Below are 16000 nucleotides of genomic sequence, written 5' to 3' on the forward strand. Positions count from 1 at the left end.
GTGCACAAGGGTGCATATTGGAATGGCAAACAATGTTGCCTAAGGAAGTTTTCATTTTCATTGGACGAAAAAACCATTTTCCATTTTTCGAGTGCCCGAAAGGAGGTTTTTTGTGAAGGAACTACCAAATAATTGTTGCAAAATTAGACCAAATCATTTTTATAAAATACTAGGACATATTTAATGCACAATTGACAAAATGGTTGGGTGTAAAATTTTTTGATCCACCTCTCGTGAAAAAGACAAATTTCTGCCGATTCAGCTGGAAGCCGGTCAAATTTGAACTGCAGCTGCCTCATAGTTTGCTATTTATTTTTTCCAAAAATCATTTCTAGTTACATAAGGACCTATTTAATCATAAATACATGGTTTGGTGGCGATACGTCGAGGTTTGGGCGGTGGCCGAGGGCCCCAACTCTAGAGCGCGTAAACTCGCATGCCCGTCGCGTGGTCACCGCGTGACCGTAATGTTGCCATGTGTTCTGGGCGGCCTAGGCATGTCTAGTGGGTTGGGCACTCCCCAGGTTGGTGCTAGGAAGAAAATTACAACATAAGATTCTCACGAGGAGACCGATCGATGCTCAAACATGAATTAGCAGCCAAGTGTTTGATTAGCGGTACGGGAAATGCACATGGCCAATGGGCGTGAGTTTTGGCTGAGGATGATCATCTACTAAGTAGAATGTCTTCACAAATTTTTAGCTCAAAAGGAGGATCCTAGGTGGTACTTGCTTTGCAAAGTACCACGCTGGACAAAAATATGAATGTTGAAGCTGGGCTCAAAATAATGAATGGAGTGAGCTGAAATTTTGTGGAGGATGGTTATTTGGGCATAGGAAAGCATTGTAGAAAATTGATACCATTTGGACATGCCAAAGTAGTACTTCCTTCACAATGCTCTTCTATGGACAGAAACTTGGGAAAACTAGTGAGAGATATTGGATGAATGAAATGAGCTCAAAATTGGTGTAGGTAAGTTACTTAGGTATGGTCATGCGCTGGTAAATTTCCAGATCATTTCGGTAAGCCTAGCTAGTACTTACTTCACAAAGCTTCTCTCGAGGTAGAAACTTTGGAAATTTCCCGAGAAAGATTTACTAGGAAAATTGAGCTGAATATTACCATGTGGCAATGATTTGGATATGGAAGAGTGCCCGAAAAGTTTGAGGGTAATAGGAGGGGTCTATATAACACTTGCTTTGCAACGTGCCAATTTGGCCATAAAATATAAATTGAACCTGGGCTCACATAGATGATTTGACTGAGCTGCAATTTGGAGGAAGGTGATAATTTTGGCATATGAAGAAACTGTATAAATTTCATGTCATTGAGAGATATAAAAAGGTACTTCCTTCACAATGCTTCTAGGTGGACAAAAACTTTGGAAATTTGCCGAGGAAGATTTGCTAGGCAAATGGAGCTGAATTTTGTCATGCGGTAATGATTTGGATAGGAAAGAGTGCCCAAAAATTCCGAGGGCAATCAAGAATATATAAATAGCACTTCCTTCATAAAGTGTTGTTGTGAACAGAATAGGAAAATGAATATTGTTGAATTAGTTTTGAACTAGGCAAGGAAGGATTTTTACATATTTGATGAAGATATGCCCCAAAGAATTTATGAGATTTTTTTGGGAATTTTGGGAATGATAGAAATATAGGTTGCTTCACAACCTAGGGCAAAAACTGCCACATGGACATGACACATAGGCAAAACTGATGAGATGGCGCCTAGTCATCACAACCCACCACAATCTACAAGGCTATGACCATCTATATTGGTCATTAACAACTAGAAATAAGGCAGCGGACTAGCACTGTTTGCTTTGTGACCATTTCGTGTAAGGAAATTACGACCTTTCTGACCAAAATGGTCGCAATGGTTTAGGGTTTGGAGCCCCCTGAACAGCTTTTGACCAATTGGTCTAAAATGGTCATAAATTTATGACCAATTCTTCGAGGGTCACTGACAGAAGGTCATAAGTTGACATATTTCTTGTAGTGTCTTAGCATCGCTACGAGTGAGAAAGTCTCACCATAGTCAACTCCTTGAACTTGTCGGAAAACATCTTAACGACAAGTCGAGCTTTCTTAATGGTGATACCTACCATCATTGTCCGTCTTCCTTTTAAAATCCATCTGTACTCAATAGCATTACGACCATCGAGCCGTTCTGCCAAAGTCTACACTTTGTTTTCATACATGGATCCTTTCTCGGATTTTATGGCCTCGAGCCATTTATCGGAATCCGGGCACACCATCGCTTCTCCATAGCTCGTAGGTTCATTGTTGTCTAGCAACATGACTTCCAAGACAGGATCACGTACCACTCTGAAGTAGTACGCATCCTTGTCATCCCACGAGGTTTGGTAGTGACTTGATCTGAAGTTTCATGATCACTATCATAAGCTTCCACTTCAATTGTTGTAGGTGCCACAGGAACAACTCCCTGTGCTCTGCCACACACTAGTTGAAGAGACGGTTCAATAACCTCATCAAGTCTCCACCATCCTCCCACTCAATTCTTTCGAGAGAAACTTTTCCTCGAGAAAGGACCTGATTCTAGAAACAATCCCTTATTGCTTTCGAATCTGAGACAGGAGGTATACCCAACTGTTTTGGGTGTCCTATGAAGATGCATTTATCCGCTTTGGGTTTGAGCTTATCAGCCTGAAACCTTTTCACATAAGCGTCGCAGCCCCAAACTTTTAAGAAATGACAGCTTAGGTTTCTCTAAACCATAGTTCATATGGTGTCATCTCATCGGAATTACGTGGTGCCCTATTTAAAGTGAATGTGGTTGTCTTTAATGCCTAACCCATAAACTATCATGGTAATTCGATAAGAGACATCATGGTATGCATCATATCCAATAGGGTGCAGTTATGATGTTCGGACACACCATCACACTATGGTGTTCCAGGCTGTATTAGTTGTGAAATAATTTTCACAATGTCTCAATTCTGTGCCAAACTCGTAATTCAGATATTCATCTCTATGATCATATCATAGATCTTTTATCCTCTTGTCACAACGATCTTTCAACTTCACCCTGAAATTACTTGAACCTTTCAATAATTCAGACTCGTGATTCATCAAGTAGATATACTCAACATCTACTCAAATCATCTGTGAAGTAAGAACATAACGATATCCACTACATGCCTCAGCACTCATTGGACTGCACACATCAAAATGTATTACTTCCAACAAGTTGCTTTCTAGTTCCATTTTACTGAAAACGAGGCTTTCAGTCATCTTGCCCATGTGGTATGATTTGCATGTCTCAAGTGATTCAAAATCAAGTGAGTCCAAACGGTCCATTTGCATGGAGTTTCTTCATGCATATACACCAATAGACATGGTTCGCATGCCTCAAACTTTTCAAAAACGAGTGAGCCCAAAGATCCATCAACATGGAGCTTCTTCATGCGTTTTATACCGATATGACTTACGTGGCAGTGCCACAAGTAGGTGGTACTATCATTACTATCTTTTGGCATGAACATGTGTATCACTACGATCGAGATTCAATGAACCATTCATTTTAGGTGCAAGACCATTGAAGGTATTATTCAAATGAACAGAGTAACCATTATTCTCCTTAATTGAATAACCGTATCACGATAGACATAATCCAATCATGTCTATGCTCAACGCAAACACCAAATAACAATTATTTAGGTTTTAATACCAATCTCGATGGTAGAGGGAGCGTGCGATGCTTGATCATATCAACCTTGGAAACACTTCCAACACATATCGTCAGCTCACCTTTAGCTAGTCTCCGTTTATTCCGTAGCTTTTATTTCGAGTTACTAACACTTAGCAACCGAACCGGTATCTAATACCCTGGTGCTACTAGGAGTACTAGTAAAGTACACATTAACACAATGTATATCCAATATACTTCTATCGACCTTGCCAGCCTTCTCATCTACCAAGTATCCAGGGTAATTCTGCTCCAGTGGCTGTTCCCCTTATTACAGAAGAACTTAGTCTTGGGTTTGGGTTCAACTTTGGGTTTCTTCACTAGAGCAGTAGCTGATTTGCCGTTTCATGAAGTATCCCTTCTTGCCCTTGCCCTTCTTGAAACTAGTGGTTTCACCAACCATCAACAATTGATGCTCCTTCTTGATTTCTACTTTTGTGGTGTCAAACATCGCGAATATCTCAAGGATCATCATATATGTCCCTGATATATTATAGTTCATCACGAAGCTCTAGCAGCTTGGTGGTAATGACTTCGGAGAAATATCACTATCTCATCTGGAAGATCAACTCCCACTCGATTCAAATGATTGTTGTACTCAACAATTGAGCTTTTCTCCCTTAGTTTGCAGGCTAAGAAAATCGTCGGAGGTCTTATACCTCCTGACGTGGGCACGAGCCTGAAATCCCAATTTCAGCCCTCGAAACATCTCATATGTTTCGCGACGTTTCAAAACGTCTTCGGTGCCTCAACTCTAAACCGTTTTACTGAACTATCACGTAGTTATCAAAATGTATATGTCAGATGTTCGCAACATCCACAGACGACGTTCGAGGTTCAGCACACTGAGCGGTGCATTAAGGACATAAGCCTTCTATGAAGCAATGAGGACAATCCTCAGTTTACGGACCTAGTCCGCATAATTCTACTATCAACTTTCAACTAAATTTTCTCTAGGAACATATCTAAACAGTAGAACTGAAGCGCGAGCTACGACATAATTTGCAAAGACCTTCTGACTATGTTCAGGATAATTAAGTTCATCTTATGAACTCCCACTCAGATAGACATCCCTCTAGTCATCTAAATGATTACATGATCCGAGTCAACTAGGCCGTGTCCGATCATCACGTGAGACGGACTAGTCATCATCGGTGAACATCTTCATGTTGATCGTATCTACCATACGACTCATGCTCGACCTTTCGGTCTTCTGTGTTCCGAGGCCATGTCTGTACACATGCTAGGCTCGTCAAGTCAACCTAAGTGTTTCGCGTGTGTAAATCTATCTTACACCCGTTGTATGTGAACGTTAGAATCTATCACACCCGATCATCACGTGGTGCTTCGAAACAACGAACTGTCGCAACGGTGCACAGTTAGGGGGAACACTTTCTTGAAATTTTAATGAGGGATCATCTTATTTACTACCGTCGTTCTAAGCAAATAAGATGTATAAACATGATAAACATCACATGCAATCAAATAATAGTGACATGATATGGCCAATATCATATAGCTCCTTTGATCTCCATCTTGGGGCTCCATGATCATCTTGTCACCGGCATGACACCATGATCTCCATCATCATGATCTCTATCATCGTGTCTTCATGAAGTTGTCTCGTCAACTATTACTTCTACTACTATAGCTAACGATTAGCAATAAAGTAAAGTAATTACAGGACATTTATGTTGACACGTAGGTCATAAATAAATTAAGACAACTCCTATGGCTCCTGCCGGTTGTCATACTCATCGACATGCAAGTCGTGATTCCTATTACAAGAACATGATCATCTCATACATCACATATATCATTCATCACATCCTTTGGCCATATCACATCACATAGCATACCCTGCAAAAACAAGTTAGACGTCCTCTAATTGTTGTTTGCATGTTTTACGTGGCTGCTACGGGTTTCTAGCAAGAACGTTTCTTACCTACGCAAAAACCACAACGTGATATGCCAATTGTTATTTACCCTTCATAAGGACCCTTTTCATCGAATCCGATCCGACTAAAGTGGGAGAGACAGACACCCGCCAGCCACCTTATGCAACTAGTGCATGTTAGTCGGTGGAACCGGTCTCACGTAAGCGTACGTGTAAGGTTGGTCCGGGCCGCTTCATCCCACGATGCCGTCGAATCAAGATTGGACTAGTAACGGTAAGCATATTGAACAAAATCAACGCCCACAACTACTTTGTGTTCTACTCGTGCATAGAAACTACACATAGACCTATCTCATGATGCCACTGTTGGGGAACGTAGCATAAATTCAAAATTTTCCTACGTGTCACCAAGATCTATCTATAGAGTAATCTAACAACGAGGGAGGAGTAGATCTACATACCCTTGTAGATCACGCGCGGAAGCGTTCAAGAGAACGGGGTTGATGGAGTCGTACTCGTCGTGATCCAAATCACCGATGATCCTAGCGCCGAACGGACGGCACCTCCGCGTTCAACACACGTACGGAGCAGCGACGTCTCCTCCTTCTTGATCCAGCAAGGGGGAAGGAGAGGTTGATGGAGATCCAGCAGCATGACGGCGTGGTGGTGGAAGTAGCGGGATTCCAACAGGGCTTCGCTAAGCGCTGCGGGAGGAGGGAGATGTGTCATGGGAGGGAGAGGGAGGCGCCAGGGCTTAGGTATGGTTGCCCTCCCTTTCCCCCCACTATATATAGGGCCAAGGGAGAGGGGGGCGCAGCCTTGGCCCTTCCTCCAAGGAAGGGTGCGGCCAGGGGAGGAGTCCCTCCTCCCCAAGGCACCTCGGAGGTGCCTTCCCCCTTTAGGACTCTTCCTTTCCCTCTTCTCTTGGCGCATGGGCCTCTTGGGGCTGGTGCCCTTGGCCCATATAGGCCAAGGCGCACCCCCTACAGCCCATGTGGCCCCCCGGGGCAGGTGGCCCCACCCGGTGGACCCCCGGGACCCTTCCGGTGGTCCCGGTACAATACCGGTGACCCCGAAACTTGTCCCGATGGCCGAAATAGCACTTCCTATATATAATTCTTTACCTCCGGACCATTCTAGAACTCCTCGTGATGTCCGGGATCTCATCCGGGACTCCGAACAACTTTCGGGTTACCGCATACTAATATCTCTATAACCCTAGCGTCACCGAACCTTAAGTGTGTAGACCCTACGGGTTCGGGAGACATGCAGACATGACCGAGATGACTCTCCGGTCAATAACCAACAGCGGGATCTGGATACCCATGTTGGCTCCCACATGTTCCACGATGATCTCATCGGATGAACCACGATGTCAAGGACTTCATCAATCCCGTATACAATTCCCTTTGTCTAGCGGCATTGTACTTGCCCGAGATTCGATCGTCGGTATCCCGATACCTTGTTCAATCTCGTTACCGGCAAGTCTCTTTACTCATTCCGTAACACATCATCCCGTGATCAACTCCTTGATCACATTGTGCACATTATGATGATGTCCTATCGAGTGGGCCCAGAGATACCTCTCCGCCACACGGAGTGACAAATCCCAGTCTCGATTCGTGCCAACCCAACAGACACTTTCGGAGATACCCGTAGTGTACCTTTATAGCCACCCAGTTACGTTGTGACATTTGGCACAGCCAAAGCACTCCTACGGTATCCGGGAGTTGCACAATCTCATGGTCTAAGGAAATGATACTTGACATTAGAAAAGCTTTAGCATACGAACTACACGATCTAGTGCTATGCTTAGGATTGGGTCTTGTCCATCACATCATTCTCCTAATGATGTGATCCCGTTATCAACGACATCCAATGTCCATGGTCAGAAAACTGTAACCATCTATTGATCAACGAGCTAGTCAACTAGAGGCTTACTAGGGACATGGTGTTGTCTATGTATCCACACATGTATCTGAGTTTCCTATCAATACAATTCTAGCATGGATAATAAACGATTATCATGAACAAGGAAATATAATAATAATCAATTTATTATTGCCTCTAGGGCATATTTCCAACACCTCCTGAGTGGTTGGGCCGGACGATGTCTTCTTCTTCTTAGGGGCGGTCTCGGGAGGCCTCCTGCTTCCACGATCCGGGTCTTCCAGTGACGCGGCCTGAAAGGCTCGTTCCAGGGAACACACCATGTCCTTCTCTTCATAGGGCACCGTGATGACTCCGCCACTTCCTGGCATCTTGAGGACGTTCTAGCCGTGGTGAGTTACGGCCATGAACTTGGCCAGCGCTGGGTACCCAAGGATGGCGTTGTACGGCAGGTGAATGTGAGCGACGTTGAAGTCGATGAGCTCGGTGCGGTAGTTGTCGTGTGCCCCGAAGGTGACAGGGAGGCGGACCTGCCCAATCGGGGCCGTGGAGCCGTTGGTGATACCGGAGAAAGGCTTGGTTGGCTGAAGCTGGCTGTAGGGCACTTGGAGGTTGTTGAATGTTTCCACGTACAGGACGTTGAGCCCTGCCCCGCCATCGATGAGGGTCTTGGTGACCACCATGTTGCTGATGATTGGGGAACAAAGCATCGGGAGGACTCCGGCTGTAGCCGCACACTTGAGCTGATCTGCCGAGCTGAACGTGATGGCGCACGCCGACCACCTGAGAGGGCGCGTGGCTTCGAGCCTGGGGAGGACTGCGTTCACTTCGCGGGCGAACTGCTTGAAGATGCGCTGAGAGGCTGGGGCTTGTGCCCCGCCCAAGATGCAGGCGATCGCGCGTGGCTCCTGGAAGCCCCCAGCCCCCTCGTCCTGGTGGCGGTCTTCGTTTCTTCTTGGCTGCGGCGGCAGCGGTGGGAGGCCTGCGTTGCCTTGCGGGCGATCCTCGCGAGGCTGATCCCTCCAGTCCCCCTCGCGAGGCTGATCCCTCCAGCCTCCCTCGCGAGGTGGGTCTTGCCAGCGATCCTCGCGAGGTTGGTTGCGCCACCCTTGGCGTGGGCCACGGTCTTCCCAGCGTCCTGCGTTCCTTCCTCCTCCTCGGCCATAGCCCCGGTCACTGCGGTCAGGGCGACGGCCGATCCTTCCTTCTCGCACGGCTCAGAGCTCTTGACATTCGTTGGTGTTGTGGGTGTGGAGGTCGTGGTACACACAGTACCGGCCGCCCTTGGAAGGTTCGGGCTGATCTCTGCCTCGCTTGGTTTCTGGTTCTGCCGCGAGCATGGTAGCCCCCTTGCGCTTCACATCCTTGGTCTTGGGCTTCTTCTCTTCTGGGTCTGCGACAGGCAGCTCGAGGAGGGAGAGACGCCCTTCCTCGGCCCTGGCGCACTTGGTTGCTAGGTTGAACAGCTCCAAGGAGGTGCACAGGTCTTCATGCATCGCCAGCTCCTCCTTCATCTTGACGTCGCGCACGCCGTCGGAGAAGGCCGAGATGATGGCCTTCTCGGTCACCTTGGGAATCTTGAGGCGCGCGTTGTTGAAGCGCTGGATGTACTTCTGCAGGGTCTCCCCGGGCTGTTGCTTGATGCGGCGCATGTCGCTTATGGCGGGTGGCCGGTCGCGAGTGCCTTGGAAGTTGGCGATGAAGCGGGTGCGCATCTCGTCCCAGGAGGAGATTGTGCCTGGAGCCAGGTTCAGGAGCCAGGTGCGGGCCCCGTCCTTGAGTGCCATGGGGAACTAGTTCGCCATGACCTTCTCATCTCCGTTGGCAGCTTCGATGCCCAGCTCGTAGAGCTGGAGGAACTCCGCAGGGTCAGCCGTGCCGTCGTAGCAAGGAGGCAAGTCTGGCTTGAACTTGCCGGGCCACGCGACGTTGCGTAGCTCGGCGGTGAAGGCGCGGCAGCCTGCTGTGGCCACGGGAGGCCTTGGATGACGGGGAGCTTGGTCTTGCATGTCCCCACGCGCTTCAGCTAGGTGCAGCGCGGGGTCTTGACGCGCGGGAGCAGGAGCATGGTCGCGACGTGCTGGAGCAGGGAGCGCCCGGGCAGCTTCTTGCGGGTGAGGGACTTCTTGACAGCTCTGCTCTTGCTGCGCTGGCGCCTGCCGGAGCGGGTTCCACCCAGGGGCCACGCGCCTGGGATCCATGGCGCCTTCCTGAGGAGGCGGTCGGGGCGCCGCCGGAGCTTCATTGCCCGCGCGGGGCGGGGTGCGGTACAGTGGAACGGACGGCGCAGGAGAGCCCCCTGCGGCGCGGACGAGCTCAGCGACGCGGTCGAGCTATTCTTCGTAGACGTCGTCGACGGGGCGGTAGCGCAGGAGATCGTTCGCGCGATGAGTGCAGCTCGAGCCTCCATGGGCGCGCGGAGCGCGCGGGACGAAGAACTAGCTAGGGTGAACGAGGGAGTTGCGGTGCGGCCGTCTTGCCGCACGGACGGATGCTGGGACGATGCTTGCCGCTCGTCCCCCGCCGGGCCGGTGGCGGCGTTGACGGCAGGTGACGGGGAACGGCGAGGGCGCCCGCCGACAGGGGCCGTCTGGGCGACGCGGGAAGCGAGCGCGGCCTGGCGCTCGGCACGGGCCCGACGAGCGTCAGACATGGGCGTGATGGTCGGAGGAGAACGGGGTGGTGGAAGAATCCCAGCGCACCCCTACCTGGCGCGCCAAATGTCGGATTTCGGGTTCCGGCAGACCCTTGAGGTTCGAACACTGGGGTGCGCGTGGAGCTTTCGTCTCCTACCTACCTGCACCCCTCCGCCTTGCTAGGATCTAAACTAAGAAAAGAACAACACAAGAGACACATGGTTTATACTGGTTCGGGCCACCGTTGTGGTGTAATACCCTACTCCAGTGTGTGGTGTGGTGGATTGCCTCTTGGGCTGATGATGATGAACAATACCAGGAAGAACAGCCTCGCGAGGGTCTGTTCTTGGCTGGGCGATGAACTGCTGGGAGGAGCTCAGTCACCTTTCTCTCTCTCTCTCTCTCTTTCTCCATCCGTCCTCTCTGTCTAGCGGGTGGCTGGTCCTATTTATAGGGGCCCTGGTCCTCTTCCCAAATATCGAGCGGGAAGGGAGCCAACAATGGCGGGCTAATTTGAAGGGGGACAGCTAGTACTAGCTATCCTGACAAAAGTAGTCTTCGCCTGCGCAAAGCTCTGGTGATGACGCCGTCTTGGGCTCCACGGTGACCTCCGTCTCGTAGTCCTCCTGGTCTTGGTCTCGTTGCACCGAAATGGCAATCTTTGCCTGATGCCTCGGTACTCCGCGGCTGCGCTTGCCCCCCTTGCACCAAAAAGGGAAGGAGGACACTGCGCGGGCTGGCACCCGCCTGGCACCCTAAATCGTCATGGCTTGCGTCACGGGCACCTCGTGAGGTACCCCGCCTTGATCTCTCCGCCTCCTCGTGAGCCAGCCTGACGAGGCCGTGCCTGAGGAAGCTCCGCGTCGTCCGCCCGCGATGCTTGGCCCCTCGCGAGGGTCTTGGGTTTGTGTTGGTGAAGATGGGCCGCGCTGGGCCCCTTTTGAGCCACGCCGCAGGCTGCAGACAGGCAAGTTTGGGGACCCCCGTTTTCAGAACGCCGACACATTGCGTGAGAGATGTGCAACTCTAGAGGCCATGCTTGCAGGGAAGCTCTATCTTTGGTGGATATCTTCTACTTCATAATTTTGTGGTGGCTACTGATTCTAAGCAGGTGGCTAGTGATACCAACAGGGGCTGCATTGGTGTTTATGGTCTTATTGTAGCTGAGATTAAGTTGAGGGCAGCCGAGTTCAATTGCAGTTTTTATTTCGAGGGCCGACCATTAAATACAGAAGCCCATTTACTAGCCAAGTTATCTCATTCTGTGATAGACATTTCTGATTGGGACAACCTCATGATCCCGTTTGTATCCCCAGTTTTCTGAACTATGAATAATAAAGCTTGTTGGTTCTAGAAGAAAAGTTTTGCTTTCTTTCATTCATTCTTGAAAAATAGGAAAATAATAATAATAATAATAATTGATTTCTTTCAGACAAAATGATAATTTTTTTCAAACATGAATTTTTTTCAAAACGAAAACATATTTTGAAAAACTTGAACATTTTGACACAATGTGTTTTTTGAAGTTTTGTTTTTTAAGTGCAATTTTTTAAAAAAATTCTAAACATTCTCTGAAAAGTGAATTTTTCTAAACCTCCAAACATTTATTGAAACCACAAACTCATTTTTTTTAAAAAAAATCGAATCATTTTTAAAAGAAGCAAACAAAATTTAAATTTCTAGACATCTTTTTAAATGTGAACCTTTTTCAAAACATGAGCAAATTTAGAATATTTCAAACATTATTTTAAAAGCACAAACTTTTTTTCAAATTTTGACAAATTAAAATGAAAAAGGAAAAGAAAATAAAAATTGAAAAATAAAAAAATAAAAACCAAAAGAAAACAAGAAAAACAAGTGAAAAGAAAGCCGTACAGAACCATCATAAAAATCGCGCCCGGGGGGGGGGGGGGGGTGGACTGGCCTAGTGAGACGGCCCATTTATTTAGGTCGTCCCTCAGATCTGTGCGAAGCAGAGGCAATTTGACGCAACGTGCATAATATATAAAATTGTTGTTCCAAACCACACCTTGCCAATTCGCAAAAAAAAAAAACACTTTGCCACATCTTGAATTAAGCAAGTTTGACCAAATTAAGTGGGTGTTTGATTCTAGACAGACCAAGTGTGGCAAGAATTTTGTTGTGAGTAAAAAGCCTCACATATCATATACACACAAAAAGTGTGTCGAAATTTCCTAAGACAATCTAAAGTGTGGCTAAGAATCTGAGCACCTCAAGTAAGGCAAGCGTGGGAAAAATAATGTGACAAAGTTAGTCACCAATCAAACATACTTTAAACATCAGTAACTAGCGAACATGCATTATGCAAACGAGTTGTATGACTGGGAACAGGGAGGGAGAAAAGTTTACAATACTTTAGGCTATGTTTACCCTAATAGGGAGATGAACAGGAGGGCCCCGGGGTGAGCCAACGTCCCTCATGGAGGCTCTTTCTAGTGAATGGTGTTAGCAAAGAGCATTTTTCAAAAAACAACCCATAGGGAGTATTTTAGGAATTGTCATGCTATAACAAAGAGATTTGTCGTGCTATAATGAGAGATTTGCCATGCTAAGAAAAAATAATTATCACATGAGTTTGCTATGGAGTAGAAAGAGAAATTGTCATGCGTATCAAGGATTTGCCATCTACAGCTGAGAGAATTGCCAGGCTAAAAAAATGGGAAGTTGCCCACATGTTCCATTGTGTGCAGGAAAGTTGTTATATATGCTTCAAGTAATTGCCATCCTACATCGTAGAGGGTTCCATGCTAAACACGGGATCGTGAGAGAGAGAGAGAGAGAGAGAGAGAGAGAACATTTGCATCATTCGCTCGGGGGGTGCATGGGAGGAAACGATCATTGCTATGCTTTCACCGCTTTGCGATCCACGCAGGGAAAACATCATCTCTAAAGCATTTCCCTTTTTTTGTAAAGGAGTTGAAGCTCTATATTAATCAAACACGAGCATTACAAGAAACCCCCTAAAATAAAGAGAAAATATAGTCCAATCATCGGAGAATCCTCCATCCTCATCCCGCACATGTGACGACGATGTGCCGATGTTGCTACCACCATAGTTCTGTGTAGGGGTTGGAGCCATAAAATTTAGACAATGGGTTCACTCCATGACTCACTGCGAGGATTTTTCATTGATGAAGTGTGTTGTGGCTCTTCGAGCGCTTGCCTATGGGTGCTCAACCTATGACATCAATGACTATGTCTGCATTGAGAAGATACAATCCTCGAGGCCTAAAAATAAAGAATTCTTTTAAAGAGGTTTAAGTGGATGCTAGAAATCCTATGAGAAGTAATACAAAGAAATCCATAAGAAAAATCCCTAGATGATTCTATTTCTATCCTACGAATCGAACAACCAACGTAGAAAAAACCCTAAGAATTCTAATCCTCTAAAACTCCTATGAAAATCCTTTGAATCAATGGAGTCCTAAAGCTTTTCCAGTTTCTTGTGTGGTATTGGTCATTTCTCTGGTTTTTGTTAGATTAGTTGAACAAAATAGTCATGTACTTACTTGCAAGTGACTTTCTCAAAGACAAGGAGAGCTATTGTAATAATTAATTATTTCCTTCAAAGACAAAGAGTACAAAGAGATGTTAAATGCACAAATACACTACTCCGGCAGAAAAGTGCAGAAAAATGAGTTAATACCTCATAAAAAAGCAAAGAGGGCCTGTGGAGTCGACTTACTACACTAGAGAAAGTAGTTTGAGTTATTAACAATCTGCCACCAATTGAATCTTGTGCAAGTTTATTACACCAAAGAGATTGTTCTGAAAGTACTATTAGAAATCTCCTCCATTCCATGAGAAAATCGACCAGAGTTCATTTGGAAATGGTGGAGTACTAGCAGATAATACAAATCGAATTCGAATACATCATGATAACGAACCTACTAGTATTTTTGAACTAAAACCACGACAGGAATTATGGAACGAAGGGAGTACGTTTGTTTGAGAATGTAGCCTCTAAGAACATATCAGTTCTTGAACTGTGAAATGTAATTGATGAAAGACGTCATATCTCTGTCCGAGGAACCACCCACTTCAACGGCGGCGCGAGAAGCCTCCTTCAGCAGCGAAGCTCTCCTCCTCGTGCCCTCGCCATCACCACAGTCCATCAGCCTCTTCACGGTTTCCGCGATTTCCTCTCTACCAATGACGCCGTCGGCCCGGGCTTTCTCCTTGAGGCTGTACCCGACCTTCCACTCATCGACGATAAGCCGGCTGTTGATCGGCTGGTCGAAGGCTATCGGCAGAGTCAGCATCGGCACGCCGGCGTACAGCGCCTCCAGCGTCGAGTTCATGCCACAGTGGGTGATGAACCCACCAATGGAGGGATGGCACAATACTTTGAGCTGGTCACACCATGGGACAACCACGCCGTCGCTTCCACCACCGCAAGCCAAGCCCTGCACGCGGCCGCACGCGTCGCGCAGCACCCAAAGGAACCTGACCTTGCTCTGCGCAAGGCCGATGGCGATCTCGTCCATCTGGGCGGGCGACACCGAGAGGAAGCTGCCGAGTGAGACGTAGAGCACTGAGCTCGCCGGCTGTGTGTCCAGCCAAGTCATGTAGCCTTTTTCTTCCTCTGAATCGGCCTGGTTTTCTTGGAGTGCCAAGAAGGGGATGCAAGGACCAACGGCAAACACAGGGCAGGGGAGCTCTTGCCTGAGAAAGTCAATGGCGTTGCTCTCGAGTTCGTAGAATGAGGTGAAGATGACACACTGCGCTTTCCTCACATACGGGTATGCTTCAAGGATTTTGTCCAGCCTAATCTTGTCGGAGTGCGTGGGCTCAAGATCGGCAAGCCTGATCGACTTGAGTCCAGGAATGTAGTTTTCCATCAGACAAGGATCATCAGTGACATCTGCATGAGATTTCAGACTAATCATTTACAGTAATGTGCTGCAGAAATGTTTAACTAGAGAAAGAAGAACACTGCGCGTTAGCTACGAGAGGGACGAGGTAGCTGAGGTGTAGTGCTGGTACCGGTCATGTCAGCGCTACCGCCGGAAGCCGTGGGCAACCGGTCGAAGCGGTACTGCACGGAGAACATGGTGGCGCCGAGCGCCGAGAGGATGCACACGGGGACGCCCCGCCGGTTGCCGACGCGCACTGCCCCCGGCACGAACGTGTCGGTCACAATGGCCGCGGGCGCGGCCCCGATACGGTCGAGCAGGCGCTCGAACGGCGCCTCCATTTTGTTGTACACGGCGTCCACGAACCCGGCCCAGTCGGCGGCGCGGCCGTGCTCGGAGGGGATGACGTTGGGGACGGCCTCGAGGCGGACGCCCGGCGCGAGCGCGGGACCGCCGAGCAGGCCGAGCCACTCCTCGGTGACGACGACGGTGGCCGAGACGCCGTCACGGGCGGCGAGGAGGCGGCACAGGTTCAGCATGGCGTTGACGTGGCCGCGGCCAGGGAACGGCACGGCCACGACGTGGCACGGCGGCACCGCCACGGAGCCCATTGCAGCTGGTTGGCCGGAACCTTGAAGCGAGAGACTGAGAGAGAGAGAGACGAACGGGGCGGCTGTGCGAACTGCGAACTGCGAATCGTGCCTCTGTCCGTGCGCCAACAAGTACTCCCTCCGTCCCAAAACATAAGAACGCTTTTTGCACTAGCATTGTACTATCAAAAACGTTCTTATATTATTTTGGGACAGAGGGAGTAGTATCGTGGTGTGGTGGGCTTTTGGCGGCCGTATGGGCCTCGTGATCTGTAATGTGTCAGGCTATAGTGTGACTACGGGCTGGAATAGTACAGCCTACCACATGAGTTGCAACGGTCCTGCATCTGCATGGGCTGTTATGTCTTGTTCCAGTCCCTTTGTTTTCGAAATAGCACA

The 16000-nt window shown here is 48.1% G+C and overlaps 1 protein-coding gene across 1 annotated transcript; it reads right to left on the reverse strand.

The window, feature by feature from the left end:
* Positions 1-13875: 13875 nt before the first annotated feature.
* LOC125536580 (UDP-glycosyltransferase 87A1) lies at positions 13876-15745 on the reverse strand. The gene is made up of 2 exons (XM_048699822.2): positions 15142-15745; positions 13876-15019 (listed from the first exon to the last, which is right to left on the reverse strand). Exons 1-2 carry the CDS (start codon positions 15620-15622, stop codon positions 14130-14132), a joined length of 1371 nt encoding a protein of 456 aa, XP_048555779.1. The 5' UTR covers positions 15623-15745; the 3' UTR covers positions 13876-14129.
* Between the last annotated feature and the right edge of the window lie 255 nt (positions 15746-16000).

The sequence above is a fragment of the Triticum urartu genome, chromosome 1A (assembly GCF_056163025.1).
Source record: "Triticum urartu cultivar PI428250 chromosome 1A, HENAU_Tu73, whole genome shotgun sequence".
Taxonomy (NCBI): Eukaryota; Viridiplantae; Streptophyta; class Magnoliopsida; order Poales; family Poaceae; genus Triticum; species Triticum urartu.